Consider the following 15,964-nt stretch of genomic DNA (forward strand, 5'->3'; position numbering starts at 1 on the left):
AAAAATAAATAATAAAAAATAAATAATAAAAAATAAATAATAAAAAAGGCTTTACATTGAAGTAGAATAAATATAACGGACAAACTGCCTTGCCCATAACTTTCCCAAACTAGAAACGAACAACATATTTTTGCAATTGTTACCCTCATGTAGTGAAATTAAAACATGGTAGTTAGATTGTTATTTCTAATCAACTAAAGAATCTAATCAGTCATCAACTGTTCTATGATTACCCAATAATGGAACCCCTGATTATATTGCCCTAGCAGTGTTCTCTCTCAGTACTTAGACTTGTTAAATTCTTTATAAGATAACTGTCAGAGTCAACTGTAATTATTATGTAGTCCAAATTTTTAACCCTGCATCTCATCTGTAACTGAATTCAATTAACAACAGCAGCTTCTATTGCTGAAGATAGCATTCCATGTTTTTCAGAAAGATATTTTACAGATCAGACACAAGCAGAAAGTACCATGTCTTCACAGGGAGTGCTAAAGGAATCGTCAAATTAAACAGGAAGTGCTCTTCTATTCCTAACTCTAATGACATTCACACTAGCAGGAAGGATGAAGTTTCTCCTTAATCAAATTTCTCAGTCCACAGAGAAAGGACACAAAGGTAAACAACAGTGTGGCTGTCATCCTTCCCAGCAAGCACTGAATGAAGCCTAAGAATTGCAAGTTGTTTTAGACCTCACAGGAAGTACACATGACAGTTGCATCTTATAATATTTTCAAGGTTCCTAAGTATGACACTTCTTCCTGCCTCCTCATTTACGCATTTTTTGAGAGAAGGTCACTAGATAGGGAACAAGCATAACAATGAGGTAGGATCAGCTCCCTGATTCACAGCAAGGCTTTATAAATAGCCAAACTTATACAAATAAGGGAGAAGCACCTTGCAAGGGCATAAACAGAATACTTTCAGTCTGTGTTACTGAAAAACCCCTGGAAAGCACCGTGCGTAGCAACAACAGATCTAAGGCCTATTCTACAGACTGCTGTACTTACAAGAGCATTCACAGACCAGCTGAATCACTGAACAGCCTGAACACAAAAGCAGTCTACTGAAGATGAAGACACGTACAAAATGTTGTTCAGTGTGTAAGTTTGGAACAAGTTCTGAGGAACTGCATTCGGAGCTCCTGTAGAAACGTGTGCAGCTTCAGCCTTACCGTGAAGCCCAAGGGCAGAGTGACAGTGAGCTTTACTGGAATGCTACAGAAACAAAGTAGCATCTGGTAACTGCAGATATACACTTGTATGACTTGAAGGAGAATGAATATGAAATTCTTCATTACAGTTGTGGTGGAAAGTCTTAGTTTTTAATCTAATTAGGTCCAGATTTTTCTTTCTAGTTGAAGTCCTTCAAAAAGATTTGGGAAAGCATCTCTTTTCCTCACCCTCAGGAGAAACAACTAATAGTGCTGAAGGAGAAGGAGAAGGAAAGTAGACAACTTTCCTTCACTTCCTTAACATAAGCAGTGCTGTTAAACGCTTACTATGCTTTGCTGGATACAAACGCAGTAACAGTAAGCTTGTTTCATCTGAACTTCCCCCAGCACCCACTCTCCATGCTCAACGTTTTAAATGCAGATAAAAGTGAAAAAACAAGACCATTTGCATACAATATCCATGCACAATAAGACAAAGTTAAGCAAGGAAATGACACAAATCATGCAGTTTAAAGTTAATTCCAGTGCAATCAGTTTTTCAGCAGTAAAATTAAGGATCTGACCTTTGGTCTCAGCATCAGCTATTTGATCTTTGGCCACTTCTTCTTCCTCTTCGGCCATTGCCTGAAAGATGGCAGTCAGGAAGAAAAACAGCAATTCACATAGTGGGCCTTCAGTGTCATTTCCTACAAGAGCTTCCTCTAAAACTTCTGTGAATAAAGTTTAAGAAGTGTCACTTTTGCCACAAAGTTGGAAAACAATTATGTACTGAAGAATTGAAAAAAAAAAAAATCAAACATTTATCCTTTAGGTATGATAAAAAAAAAAAGTTACCTTCCTATAATTTACCACAAATATTCCTACAGTAATACTGTCAGGAAGCACTGACAAAGCAAAGTTTATTTTACTCTTGCAGTTACATATCAAGAAAGCACAAGGAGACATTTGCAGCAAACAGCTTTTATATTGAAATTGATTTTTATAAACATTGCAAAAACTGATAGATGTGCATGTATAAGCACTGCTATATTGAAGCTGCACAGACAATTCTGTAGCAGCGGTATCATGGTGCATCTAAAATGCTTGTTAGAAGGACACCACAAAAATGAGGCATTTTGCCACATAAATGACAACTTGCCTAAAGTCACTCCTTCAGGAAATTCATCTTGAAGATCAAAGAGTTCCCCAAAAGCATATAAAAACTCCAAAACCATCAAAGCATCACCAAAGATCTCAGGAGGAAGTCTTGTCTTCACTGGCATTGGAACTGGAAGTTCCTACAATCCAAATGCAATATGTTAATATTGTGTTTGGTCCCTGCAGAATACACAGCTGATTAAAACCAGTCTATGATTCCAAGGATCATATCTGTAGGGCTTGTTGTTGTTGTTTGTATTTCACAAACAAAATCTCTTACCACAACAGCATTTCTGTAGCATCTGTAGCTTAAACAAAACAGCACTTAACCTGGTTATACATCTTTTGAGATACCAAAATGTTCTACTTCATAAACATCAACACAACTTTTGACTTCATTTTAAAGGAACTCAATTCCACGACAGGTTAAGAAGGTTGGGTGTCAAGATATTTCTTTTAAGTCAGTACTATTCCATAAGAGTTTTGAATTAAAGTTTTACAGAACTGTCCAGACAAGCAAAAATAAACATTTTCTTAAGAAGTCACTCATCACTGCTTGCAAAGACAAACAAACAAAAACTCAAGACATGCATCTAAAAAGCACAGCCATTTAGCACTAGGATTAGTGCTAGACACAATGTTGTGTCTAATGACGGAGTGTTCAGCATTTGCTTTTTTTTTTTTTTTTTTTTTTATTAAAAAAAAAACACTGGTTGGGCAGTTACAAAAGCTGAAGACATTTCAACGGGAATTGATGTAACCATATAGAATCATACAATCACCAAGGTTGGAAAAGACCTAAAAGATCACCCAGTCCAACCGTTCACCTATTCCCAATAGCTCCTACTAAACCATGTCCCTCAACACAACATCCAGTCTTTCCTTGAACACCCCCAGGCTCGGTGATTCCACCACCTCCCTGGGCAGTCCGTTCCAGTGCCTGACCACCCTTTCTGAAAAGTAATACTTCCTCATGTCCAGCCTGAATCTCCCCTGCCGTAGCTTGAAACCATTCCCTCTGGTCCTATCACTAATGACACGAGAGAAGAGGCCGACCCCCAGCTCACTACAACCTCCCTTCAGGAAGTTATAGAGAGCAATAGAACAAGATTGCTTAGCAGACACTAGCAGGAATTCACAAATGACCATGTCTAACTATTTGACTTTCAAATTGGTATCCTGATGCACGTCTTCAAAGATTTGTCTTCACCTATGTTTTTTAGTAGACAGATTCAAACAGTTTCCAGAAAGCATGGCTCCTCTCCACACAGGTGGCAGTTCACAGTATGAAGATAACCACGCTTTAAAAAGAACACAGTACTTCACGTATCTTGAGAACAGTATTTCTCAAGAAGCAGCATTATAGATAGACCTTTCTTATTATTCCCTCATCTGAACTTTATTCATATTCTTGTCAATTTTTACTGTAATTATGATGATCCTTTCCCAGCTTTCCCCTTGCCTTTTCCAACTTCAACAGCAGAACTGTTTTGCAGTTTCCCTTCATGACAATCTCCTTCACTTTTCTTCAGTTTCTTCTCTTCCTATAGAACCTAGGAGTTTCCACTCATCTTCAAGTGCCTATACAGCTCAAACTGCAAATACATTCAGTTCTCATATATTCCTCCCAACAAGTGCTATCACTTCATTTACTACTTTATTATATCTCATTTTTCCTCTTTTCTTCCATCGTGCTTCCCAGAAAGTCTCAAATAAACCCCATCGTTGTGTTTCCAACAATTTGGCCTCCTTTTGCTATCTGCTGCCAGAACTGTAACAGCACATATGTTAATGCATAATATAAGACAATACTCTGTTATTACAACCACACTATTATCTTGTTTAGAAGAATCACCTTTGGGAGGTAAATTCTTGTTATTTTCCATAGATCTCCAGTATCATCACAGAAATGGCCAGAGTTGGAAGGGACTTTAAGGATCACAAATTTACAACCCCCCCTGCCACATGCAGGGCCACCAACTTCCCCATTTAATACCAGACCAGGCTGCCCAGGAACCCATCCAACCTGGCCTTGAACACTTCGAGGGACAGGGCATCCACGACCTCTCTGGGCAGCCCGTTCCAGCTCCTCACCACTCTCTCTGTAAAGAACTTCCTTCTGACATCCAACCGAAATCTCCCCTCCCTCAACTTAAAGCCATTTCCCTGTGTCCTGCAGTTATCAACACTTTCAAAGAGTTGATTCCCGTCCTGTTTGTAGCTTCCTTTAGGTACTGAAAGGCTGCAATGAGGTCACCCTGCAGCCTTCTTTTCTCGAGGCTGAACAATCATCCAGAAAGATGCTGAATTTAAAACAAGAGCATGCCTCAAGGAGTAATGAACTAATACCTTTTCTATCTTCTGCATCTAAAAACATGGTTTCTTCATTATATAAATCTTTTAAGTAACTCAGGCTTACAGTAGGCAAACTCATGTTGCATATGTAACAGTCAGGCTTATTCAATACCCACCACTCAGTAAGATAAGCGCTTCAAAATAAAACTATTCCACAGTAACACTCAGAATAGCCTATGAAATAAGCCTATGTAGCATCACCACTGGGACATACACGACTGCAGCTACCTCTGCATTAGGGTTCCCAGGATAGATTCCCTATGAAATACAAGCTTGTGATACATTCCAAAGTCAATCCTACCTTAAGATCATCACACTCCATATCTTCTCTAGGCTTACTCCACTGTTTCAGGTATTCCACATATTTTCTTTTTTCCTCACGCAGCTTCTCTCTTTCCTAAAGAAAGTCAGAATTGTATTAGAGATACAGTGAGATCATTCATTACAGTTTAACTCACGGTGGGGAAAATAAATAAATAAATAAACCAGAACATGTTTCAAGAGAATGAAATAATCTGTTTATCATCTTCTTACAGAATGCATTAGGAAAAATGAGAGTGAACTTCAGTAATGCTTTCTTGGATTAGACTTTTTTCTTTGCTTTTTAAATGGAGGTCAGACAAAAAAAATTCAAAATACAAGCATTCATGAAAGTTGCCATAAAAAAGACTGTCAAAATAGGCATTGGATATGGCTTTAGTAGAAGTTAGTAGTATAAATAACTTCATCCCACATAAAGTGACAAAGTTTGTTTTGTTTTGTTTTTTTAACCAACTTTCATCCAAAGATAAACTACAAGGAAATCTACATTTAGTATCAAGTAAGAACAAAATACACATTTTTGTGAATTGACGATATGAAATACAGAAATATCTAGAAATGCAGTTCCCAATTATGTCTTACAAATATCTATTCTTCCAAAGCGCAATTCTAGGAACTAAAAACAGTTAATGGAAAATGACACAGATAGCAAACAAACTAAATAAGCTAGATAGCCTGTTCCTACATAAAACACATATTGTGCAAATACATTACTTTCTCCTTCTCTATTTTGAGTCTCTCTTTCTCTTCTTTCCTCTTCATCCTTTCTTCTTCCACAATCTTCTTTAGTTCCTCTTTCTTTTTTTCCTTATCTTCTTTCTCTCTTTTTCTGGCTTCTATAGCATTTGCCTTCTCTCGTTTTAATCTAGCTTTTTCAAAAGCTATATAGGAGGGAAAAAACAGAGTTTTTTCTTTCATAAAAAGTTAAAAAAAATTAACAGTGTTTAAATAGATTAATCTTTTTTATAATTAACATGTGAAAAAGATATTGTCTTGAAGATTGAATTGTTTCTATGCCAACCAGAATTTCTATCCCTTCAAAGTTCTTTAGAAAAATCAGAATTTTAGGGCTTACATATTATACATGTTTTTTTCAGGGTTGTAATAAAGTTGCATTTCTCTGCTCTTAATGAATATACAGACATTACCTTTTTTCCCCTATCAAAAAAAGAAAAGATGACGACTGACACCAAATGCACAGAATAATGCAGCTTAATAAAAGCATACACATGCAATTTCTGTTATAGCAAAATCCTTTAAAGAAGTCATCTTTCAATATTTAAAATAATTATTACTGAAAAGTCAATTCATTTGAAATCCAGTTATCAATTCAGTGGGTTTTGTACAAGTTTTACTTGTGTTACACACTTCAAGATGAAAATTGGTAATGAATGTAACTGCTAGATTTCTTTGTAGCTGTATGTAGAGTAACAGCAGGACACACACTTCCACTTTCAGTGCACAGACAATATCTGTCAACTCTGTCAACTGCCACACAAATTAAAAATAAAAGCGATCAATGAGATTACGATTTTAATTGAATAAGCAAGGATAGAAGCAAGTGAATGACAATGAAAAAAACAGACCCTTATTTTTAATCCAAAGTGCTTAACAGTGGGGAAAAAAGGTGTTTTTTTTGTTTTTTTTGTTTTTTTACATACTTGTGAAATTCTGAGAAAGGGCTAGATAGTTTACACAGCTATGTATCAGACATGCCAGTCATGACTCTCATCCAGAAAATAAAAGCAATTACACTTATTACCCACAGCCTTCTGTGCACCAAGAAGGCTGATTCTCCAACGTTCTTGGAATTTTGCTACCATTTCATATTAAAGTACTATAAGCTCCTCTTTTTAAGAGTATTCACGAATGTTACTAATTACCATTCCAATTAAGTATCATCTACAGGTAAATATGTTTAGCCTAATATTAACTGTGTTAACACAGTGCATTTTCAGAATCTAAGCTTCTGCAAAAAATATTCACTTCACCACTCTAAAAGACTAATGTAGTTGGACTGCAAGCCTCATACGTACCCACAATTTAGTGAAATAAGTAAATAAAATCAGGAAACAACAATTCTAACCACTGAAGTGACATTCTGGAATTCAATGAAGTCTCATTACATTTTCCCCTTGAAATATACAACCTCAAAAACACTAATTATGGCCAGCTCTGTGCCTGTAAGAACAGGTTCTACTAGTCACAAGATCTCAACTTACCCATGGCCTGCATATCTTCTTTTTGCTTCTGAAATCTTGTCTTTTCCTTTGCTACTTTACTTCTGTTTCCTTGGGTATTCTGCTTAGCAGTAATATTGTCCTCCTGAAAGAGAATTGAGGGGTGGGGGGGTTGAAAGAAAGAAGATAACATCAGCAGTGAAATAATCTGCAACAGATACTGTTGTTTTCGTAACAGTCTTCTGAAACAACAAAAATGGCATGTAACAGTTTTTCAAACATATGGACTACTCAGATATTCTTCCAACTTGTTGAAGTTCTTCCAGATCTTTTTAAATAACCAAGCTTAGAGCACTAAACTTTTGCTGTGTTTAAATACAGGTAACAGACATAACTGCAACTGAGAGCTGGAATTAAGAATTTTTTAGCTTATTTTTTAACAATGTCCAGAAAAATATATGACTTAACAACATACTGAAAACTTAGGATCTTGCTCGAAGTACAGAGATAAGAAAGACGAGAAGATAAGCTGATAAAAGAGATTAAATCCCATATTTAAATATAAACAACCTATTTCAATAGTGATTACATTATGTTTCCCAAATCATTTCCAAAGAAAACAAAACCAACAAAAAAACCACACCAAATTGAACTCCAACTGCTCTGGAAGTTCAAAGAGTTAAAAACGTTGTCATCACTTACATGACTAATGGATGCCCTCTTTGGAGGTCTCCCTCGTCGTCTGCTTGCAGGACTGAAGACAAATGTGGGAGGGTCATCAGGAAAAAAGTAGGAGAAATTCTGTTCTGCTAGATTATATTTTGCAATTGATGTTGCCTTAGAAAGAAAGATGAAAACATATTCAACATGAGACTCCTACCTTCTCATAAACAGATGTAAATTAATGAATCATTCCCTCAGACAGACTGTAAATACAGAGTCACAATTGGTTAGCTTATTGTAAGAAATAAAACTCTGCTGCACTATAAATGCAGAGTTAATCTAGCAGATTACTTAGGCAGCACACATCTGAAGACATAATTTGGCCTCATTTGGTAATACTTAAATACTTTTCAGGAAATAGAGCAGGACACAGGATTTCCAGCAACTTATCAGAATTTGTTTAGAGTCACTTTTGACAGAGAAAGTTGGGAACCATGTAAGCATGGCATGGAATTACACGATTCTTAGTAAATTAGAGGAGAAAAAAAAAATTGGCTTGTCAAAGTTTCAAGTCTGCCTTCTCAACCTGGTGAGGCCAGACATCTACTCTTATCAATGGATACTGCTGAAGAGACAAAGGAGACACTTCAAAGAAAATCCCTCCTACACCCTTGTCAGCATTATTTTCCTACACTTCCATTTATTTAAGAGACTGATGTTAAAGTTACAAATCCATTTAGAAAATTAGTTGCTTTTATTAATTTTTCACAACTGCCAGAGGATGCCACTGAGGCTCTCATCCATCAAGGCTTTGCTATACAGGATGAGAAGTTACATCACTGTATGAAGATTCCTCTCAATACACGAAGTGCAAAATGTAATAAAACAACCTTTTAAATAAAAATAAATAATAGCAAAAATAGCAATAAAAAAAAATACTCCTTTTTAAAAGTAATCTGAAAAAGGAGTTCAGATTCCAAGCTGTAATATAAAGTGAAGAATAAAGAGTCCAGTCAAATAAGAATCCAACACTATATTTATAAAAGAACAAAGTTGATATTGTTGAAAAACAAGCTCTTGGTAATGGTAGAGAAATACAGAAAAGGAGAAAAGAATTAGGTCAATATTCTACACCACAAACTATTCTTTTTTTTACCTTAGTTTTAATGACTCCCTCATGTGGTTCACAGTGTTGTTTCAGAAAAAGTTTAAGTCTATCACGAGAAAATAGGTGTTTCCTCCGGCTGTATTAAGAAACAAAAGTGGTATTATCAACTAATGTACTTTAACTATTGTTTAAATGAAGCTGACAATATGTGCAAAAACACATGTAGCAGATCACGATTAAGCTTTTTGCCATCTTCTTAATTATAAACTACATTTAACATTTATGCATCTTTATGTATAACTATACATTTTTGTGCAACTGTAATTTTTGCTTTGAAAATCCTGTTATGTCCTCTACTATATAGACAACTCCCCAGACTATTCATCTCCATTGTCTTTCACAAACATATCATTCTGTCACAGTGACATTTTAAATATCCAAATAAAAGGAAAACACCATTGCTTCAGGAGAGTGAAAAACAAACTAAGATAGAGACAGCACTAAAGCTGTATCTCTCAGACACAGAGGTAAGGCATCAAAGTCTCCAGTCAACAAGTATGAGAGTGTGAGGGGGTGAATTCTCACGCTGTTTTGTCAAGCCATTTAAACTCCCCCATACTATGGGATACTATGCACTCTAAATCTTCTCGACATTCCAGAAAATTTGCACTACTTCATGGAAAAGAAAACAAACCAGGAGCTACTGAGTTATAGAAAATATCTAGTTGGAATAGCTTTATGGTACTTGAGGGTGAGTACATTCTTAAGCAAATGGAAAAATACGGTGTAATTAGCCCTGATTTAAGTAATAATCAAAAAGACTTGCCTATTACACAGGAGTAACTTATAAAAAGAACTAATCAAAATTCATGCTGGAAAATTGTCTTTAAATCACTGGAACTTTTTCCAGAGTATCCAGAGTAGAGAGGTTTAAAAGCCCATCTAAAACACTTACAGAAAATCTTTACAATCTTCTATTATAATAGTAAGGCAGTCAGATTACAATGACTGCTACAACAAAAACATTTCACAATGTGAATAGGTCAGGAACATAATAGAATAGAGTTCTCAAACTGCTTTCAACCAACCTCAGTCAGAGCAGTAGGTATAGGTACTATTAGTAATAGCAGGTCTCATCTGTGTGCCAGTGAAAAAACAGATCTGAATGGATGGTTTATGCATTAAAACTATTAAAGCTTGGAATCAACAATATACAAAGCTTGTGAAACAGCTGCTTGCTCCAGTGCTAATTAATAGTTCTAAATCACTATCTAAAATGCCACTTTTTATCAAAAACATCTTTACTGTGACTGATATAGTCCCCACACAGCTGCTGTAAAGCACAATTTTAACTTTCATATACTAATTTTACCTGAGCTGAGATGCTTTAACAATAACAGATTCATACAATTCCTTTTTAACAGGTTGGACTTTGTACTTGAACAAAGAAGGATCAATTATGGCTTTCTTCTTCCTAGAAAAGGTTAAGAAATAGTTAATCGCAATCACAAAATACCCATCTTACATTCTACATGCTTTGTTTATATACATATACAGGAGAACTCTTCAGAATCCCCAACCAGACTTAGTCTGTAACTTCTATCAGTACCCAATTGGATCTATTCACTTCTGCCAGCTTTTCTGCTACTTGTTTTAAGCCTGCATTAAAGCCAGTAACATAGCTTGGAATGGGAAAAAAAAAAGACGTGGAGATGCTGGTTTTCTTGTGGCAAAGGAAGGGAACAAACAGGAAGACAAGCATTGATATATGCCCAATGTTCAGAAAAAAATCCTTCTTAATATTCTCAGTATCTGCAGTAGGCACAGGACAAGCAAGACTTACAAAGTATTTAAAAAGAAGACAGACAGTCGTAGAGATAGAATAGCATCTTAAAGTTAATGAAAGGACACAAGAAAATATTGTGCTGACACTGAAAAGCAGAGACTGAGCAATAACTTTATACCAAAAGCACAGATTCTCCACTCCAATAATGTCTGTAATAGAAAGCAGGATCTAAAGAATAAACAAATGGTTAACTCTTGCACCATTAACTTTAACATTTTAGTTTGAGTAAGTCCCTCTCTCACTTTCAGTGGATCATACATAGGAGCCCCAGTCTAACCTTCCAAACACACCAAGTTTCCAACTTAGGTACTGAGTTTCCAATAATTATCCTAAGAAAAGAACATGTTCCTGAATTCCTCATTTGTAAATTGATTTAAAGTCTTATTGCTTAGTGCAGAAGAGGAAGTAGTCATTCAGTATGTACAGAAAACTTTAAATAACGGATGACTGTCCAGTTATTTTGGCATAGAAACTGCAACATTAACTTTTGTTGTATATTATCAAGTCTTATTAAAAAAACATACAGAAATTAACAAAAGCTAGATCCATTTAACAGGACAAACACCCGACAAAGTCAACACAGGGCAGCACAGATGGACTGCCTGTACAACCTAAGCTTTTACCACAGAATGCAACAAAAATAGCCAGCAAGAGCTTTTTTGCCTTTTTTTTTAAAAAAAAAAAAAAAAAACAGAATACTTGGCTATTTCCGCCCCAAGCAAACATAAGTGGGGTCAGAGAAAGGTTGAGATCTCTAATGACATCTATTTCCAGTTAAGATTCTCTAGCCTTATGGATTCTTTAGGAAAAATATTTGCAGATGGCCCATCAATCTGTGCTGTGTGCTCCACCCCCTCACAAACACATCCAGCATCTGCTGTACCATTGTTTAGGGGCATTGCAGCTTTGCCTGAAAGGTGGCTCTAAAATCTGGACACTTATCTGCAGACAGAGGCAGAACACACCAGCTTAACACAAGTCCCAAGGCTAGTAGTATCCATAACCTCTACAAAAAGCAAAATACAGTCTCTAAAGGATTAGACCTGTAAAACTAAGTCATCCGTAAAGGCATAAAAAATGTTAGATACTTACACAGAAAATCTGACAACGATGCTTTATTTTGAAGTAGATTTTACAAATGATAGTTTCAGGGTATATGCAAACTTGGAAAATAGAGTGCTACCACATTTGTTACACAAATTCTACATTATGTTATGACGTGGAACACTGACAACAACAACAACAGCAACAAAAAAAAAAATCACAAAACTATCACAAAAGACTAGCTCAAAACTTTCAGCAGGCAATTTAAAGCCATAAGAGATTTACAGTTTCAGTTCATTTAACAGATTTGTTTGGTGTTTTTTTGATTTTGTTTAAGTATACCACAAAACACTGCTTCAAAATGTATTCATATTTTCTTACAACACTTCTCTTGCTAACAGAAGAAATTATTTTGATAATATAGAGTCGAAAAATAAGTAATCAGCTAAAGACAACCAAAGACTGAGAGTCTAAGACAGTCTTATTGCCAGGTCTGTGTGTGTTTGCACTACTCCAAGAACAATCTCCTTCCAAATTAATTCCATATGCCTTGGGGAACACAAAATGCCTTAATTTTCTCAAAGACGTAGGACTTCTTCACAAAGAACTTGGGTGCTACCTTCAAAGGGCAGCAGATAATTTAAAAAACAAAAGTAATAATCCTGCACTACTCCCAGCCAAGCAAGGAGCTCCACCTCACTTATTCAAGGAACATCAGGACACGGAATTCTTAATGCAGCAATCAGTAACATTAACTTCTGCATCCACATGATATCTCAAGGTCAACAGGAGTTCACGTACACAGCCTGTAAGCTGCTAGATTGGGACCTATTTCAAACATTCTTCTTCCATCAGCACTGTGCTTGCTGTAAGAAATCTTTCCTCTCATTGTGCTAGAATAAGCAGCGCGCAAACGCTGCTGCAAGTTGGTAAAGAGACAATCCAAATTTAACAGCCCATCATAGATCAGAAGCTCTCTTATTCAAAGTTATATATATGCTGCAGTGGCTTAATAATTCCTTAATATAAGACATGCTGATCACCTGCACCTAAATCATAATCAAATCCATGACATACAATGGTATAATATTTACACACACAAAGTGAAGAAATTTTTGCAAATTTTACTATTTCGGACAATCACATTAAAACTATGTAAAGATTTTTCACAGACTTCCAGTAAGATCATGTCTTTTCATCAGATGGCAATCTCAGTTCTGAGGCCTATTATGGAATATCTGGGGATAAAGTAAGGCAAGCAAGCTAAGTAGTACCATACTGTAGGACTGCAAAATGGAAACGCATTTTCTAGAATATAGCAGTACAGGTTCTGTAGAGAGGACTAGTGACAGGCACACAAGGCTCCTCCACCTTCTTTCAACACAAACACTGTCATTCCAAAGAGATAAACAGCACATATTCTGTAGGTACTCAGATTCTCATCACGCACAGTTCCCTAGCTGACTATACATAGTGTAACTATCATGACAGTGTAAGGCACCTGAGAACATTCATCTTGTCACCCCCAAGCTGGCAGAATACTCACAATCCATACAAATTGAGTAATTTGTTTCAATCAGACCTTGCCATGTTTGTTTCAGTCTCCTTTCCACCCACCCTGAATGCCTTATCCTGTATAAGTATCATTTACCCATTTTGTGCAGAACTATTGTGCGTTTCTGAATCATCACTATCACTGATGACAATGGTTTCTCCATCAGCACTGCTGACATGGCCATTTGCCATTCCGTTGTGATGCGCTGGAGGAATGACTTCCAAAATCTGACATTGCAACCTGAAATAAAACATAGACATTTATCGCTGTTAAAGACTTTAACACAGAAAGTATCAGCTGTCATTTTAAGAACACTCACGTAACAACATTATATTGTCTACAGGATAAGTAAATACCTAAGAGCCTTGCACTGAAATACTAAGTAAAACATTCATTTCACGAGTTCTAAGAAATGAATAAACTCATTAGCTTACACAACATCAGCTTCACTGATCAGAACAACTGTCAAGTCACTGGTAGAATTAGTTTCAATGTTAAGTTTACTCAAGTAAGTTTAAAGTTTGGAAAAAAAAAATACTGAAAGTTAACAATATGTTGCTTGAAAACAGTCCATCAAACAAATCTGTTACGCTTATTTTCAGAATAATCTAAAGAAAGCAAGATTCTCAATTCCAAAGTTTGTTGGTTTGTTTTTTTTTTTCTTAAAGAGATCATTTTCTACCGTTGTTCATGACCTAAATAAACAAGGCTGAAATGATCATTATGCATCTAATCTTAATAATGGCCCATTTATCTGCTGACACATATTAAGGCTCCATCTGGCATGCATACAATTGACAAAACAAGTCTACCCCTTTATAACTAGCATCCTGAATGCTAGTTATATAAAAAAGACAGTTAATTACATATCAAAAACTACAATTCATGTACACTTAACACTGGATAACTATCACAGCTGATTCTTAACTGCTAGCTTTCACCCTTTCCTGGAATTCCCTTGTTCATATTTTGTAGTTTAATCTCCTAAAGCCCTGTCTGCTTCACAAAAATTAACTATCACAGTCAGTGGATGCTGTCATGTACTAGCATTAAAAGCCCAAAGGGTGGGGGAGGAAGAAAACAATGATTCTCTTCTTCTAGGCACCAAACACTACCACTTGAAACGAGTACGACAGAAAATATATGAAGCACGGGGCTTGAATTAGCCTGGCATTATGCCTAAATTAAGAAACAAACTAAGATAAACTGAAAAAAAGTCTGTGGCAGCCAAATTTAAAGTGTTCCTTATCCAAATTGAACTAAACACTGGCAAAAAGAAAACAATGTCCAAATATTTCTTCAAACAAAACCAAAATATTTCTTCAAACAGTCACCTCTTTTTGAACCTGAGCATGATATAAAAACTCCGCAAGCAGGAAACGGGGACGAGGCACAGAATAGAAAAAAAAAGCAAAAAAAAAAACAAAAAAAACCCAACAAAGAAACCACACAACTGAGGGGCAGAGCACTGACAAATCCCTGTGAGTTTAGCTAGAAGCTGCAAAGCAGTCAGTGCCTGCAGCCTCTCCAACACCTCTCTCCAACAGAGAGCAAGCTCTCCAACGCACTGCACAGGGCATGTTACCAAAATAAATAAATAAATATAATCTATTAACATCCTCATGTATTCCTAGAGTAAAGAGGACAATCAATATGCTTAATTATCCATGGGGACACCAGAGCTGCCTTCATGTAGAGCCAGCTTGAGTCCACTGGACTTATTAACCTCAGGCACACTGCCATTCAAACACAGCTGGCCCTGTTTCCACAGCTAGCTGGTTTGGGTCTGGAAGGCACGTTTTCCTGATGAGCAGAGCTCAAGTTAATTAACTGTGCAAATCTAAACAGACTCCATGTAAAGAACCAAGAGCACCCGACTACGTAACGGAGAGACAGATCCTAGTGGCTGTTCACAGCCTCAGCGCAGGTCCAAGGGGGCTTATTAAGGCCTGGCCCAGCACCAGCTCAATCCTGAGAGCAGCCAAGTACATCAGATACGCCGCTGCTGTAAGACCTTGCTTTTCCAGTATTCAAAATATCGCAGGCTCCCACTTCATATTAATAATATGGAGATGAGTGGATGGAAGGATGTGCATTATCTGGCTGTTTGTTTTTTTTTCTAATACAAAAAAATTTATCAGTTTTAATAAAAAAAGAACTTAGCAGAACTTCTTTCCACGTTGCTAAATGTATATCATAGAGAGTTCCGCTCAATTTAATAGCGTTTAAATGGATTTCCAGTGGAAAATAATCAAAAGCATCAATGAACGTTGATAGACAGGGCTACTGACGCCTGCTTAAACTATTTAGCTTCACGACCACTAGAGGGAGCGCATACACACTGAATTTGTAATCACAGTAAAACAGCCACATGAGAGCTGAATCACAATCTACCCTACCGAGTGCCACGAGAGGACAAAGAATCTGAAACATAAACGAATCGATCCTCTTGAACAAAGGAGGCTGATTATTTAGCCACCGAGTATTTTACCAACACTTAAATTAACTGCTCATGCACTCTAATTTCACATCGCCTTCTCTAAGCGCAGAAATGATGTATTCTGTACGCTTTATCCAGTAA

At 36.4% G+C, this 15,964-nt stretch overlaps 1 protein-coding gene across 2 annotated transcripts in view; it reads right to left on the reverse strand.

Annotated features, from left to right (window-relative positions):
* BAZ1A (bromodomain adjacent to zinc finger domain 1A) overlaps positions 1-15,964 on the reverse strand; it is a 54,867-nt gene that overhangs the window by 23,599 nt on the left and 15,304 nt on the right. For both annotated transcript variants that reach the window (XM_042863307.1, XM_042863317.1), the window contains 9 exons: positions 13,480-13,623; positions 10,311-10,412; positions 8,987-9,074; positions 7,870-8,004; positions 7,210-7,312; positions 5,702-5,868; positions 4,968-5,063; positions 2,313-2,451; positions 1,738-1,884 (listed from right to left, as the gene is read on the reverse strand). In XM_042863307.1, coding sequence (XP_042719241.1) covers positions 1,738-1,884; positions 2,313-2,451; positions 4,968-5,063; positions 5,702-5,868; positions 7,210-7,312; positions 7,870-8,004; positions 8,987-9,074; positions 10,311-10,412; positions 13,480-13,623 — 1,121 coding nt within the window. The remainder of the gene's footprint in view (positions 1-1,737; positions 1,885-2,312; positions 2,452-4,967; positions 5,064-5,701; positions 5,869-7,209; positions 7,313-7,869; positions 8,005-8,986; positions 9,075-10,310; positions 10,413-13,479; positions 13,624-15,964) is intronic.

The sequence above is a fragment of the Lagopus leucura genome, unplaced genomic scaffold (assembly GCF_019238085.1).
Source record: "Lagopus leucura isolate 7727_CA_CO unplaced genomic scaffold, USGS_WTPT01 Super-Scaffold_1, whole genome shotgun sequence".
NCBI classification, from domain to species: Eukaryota; Metazoa; Chordata; class Aves; order Galliformes; family Phasianidae; genus Lagopus; species Lagopus leucura.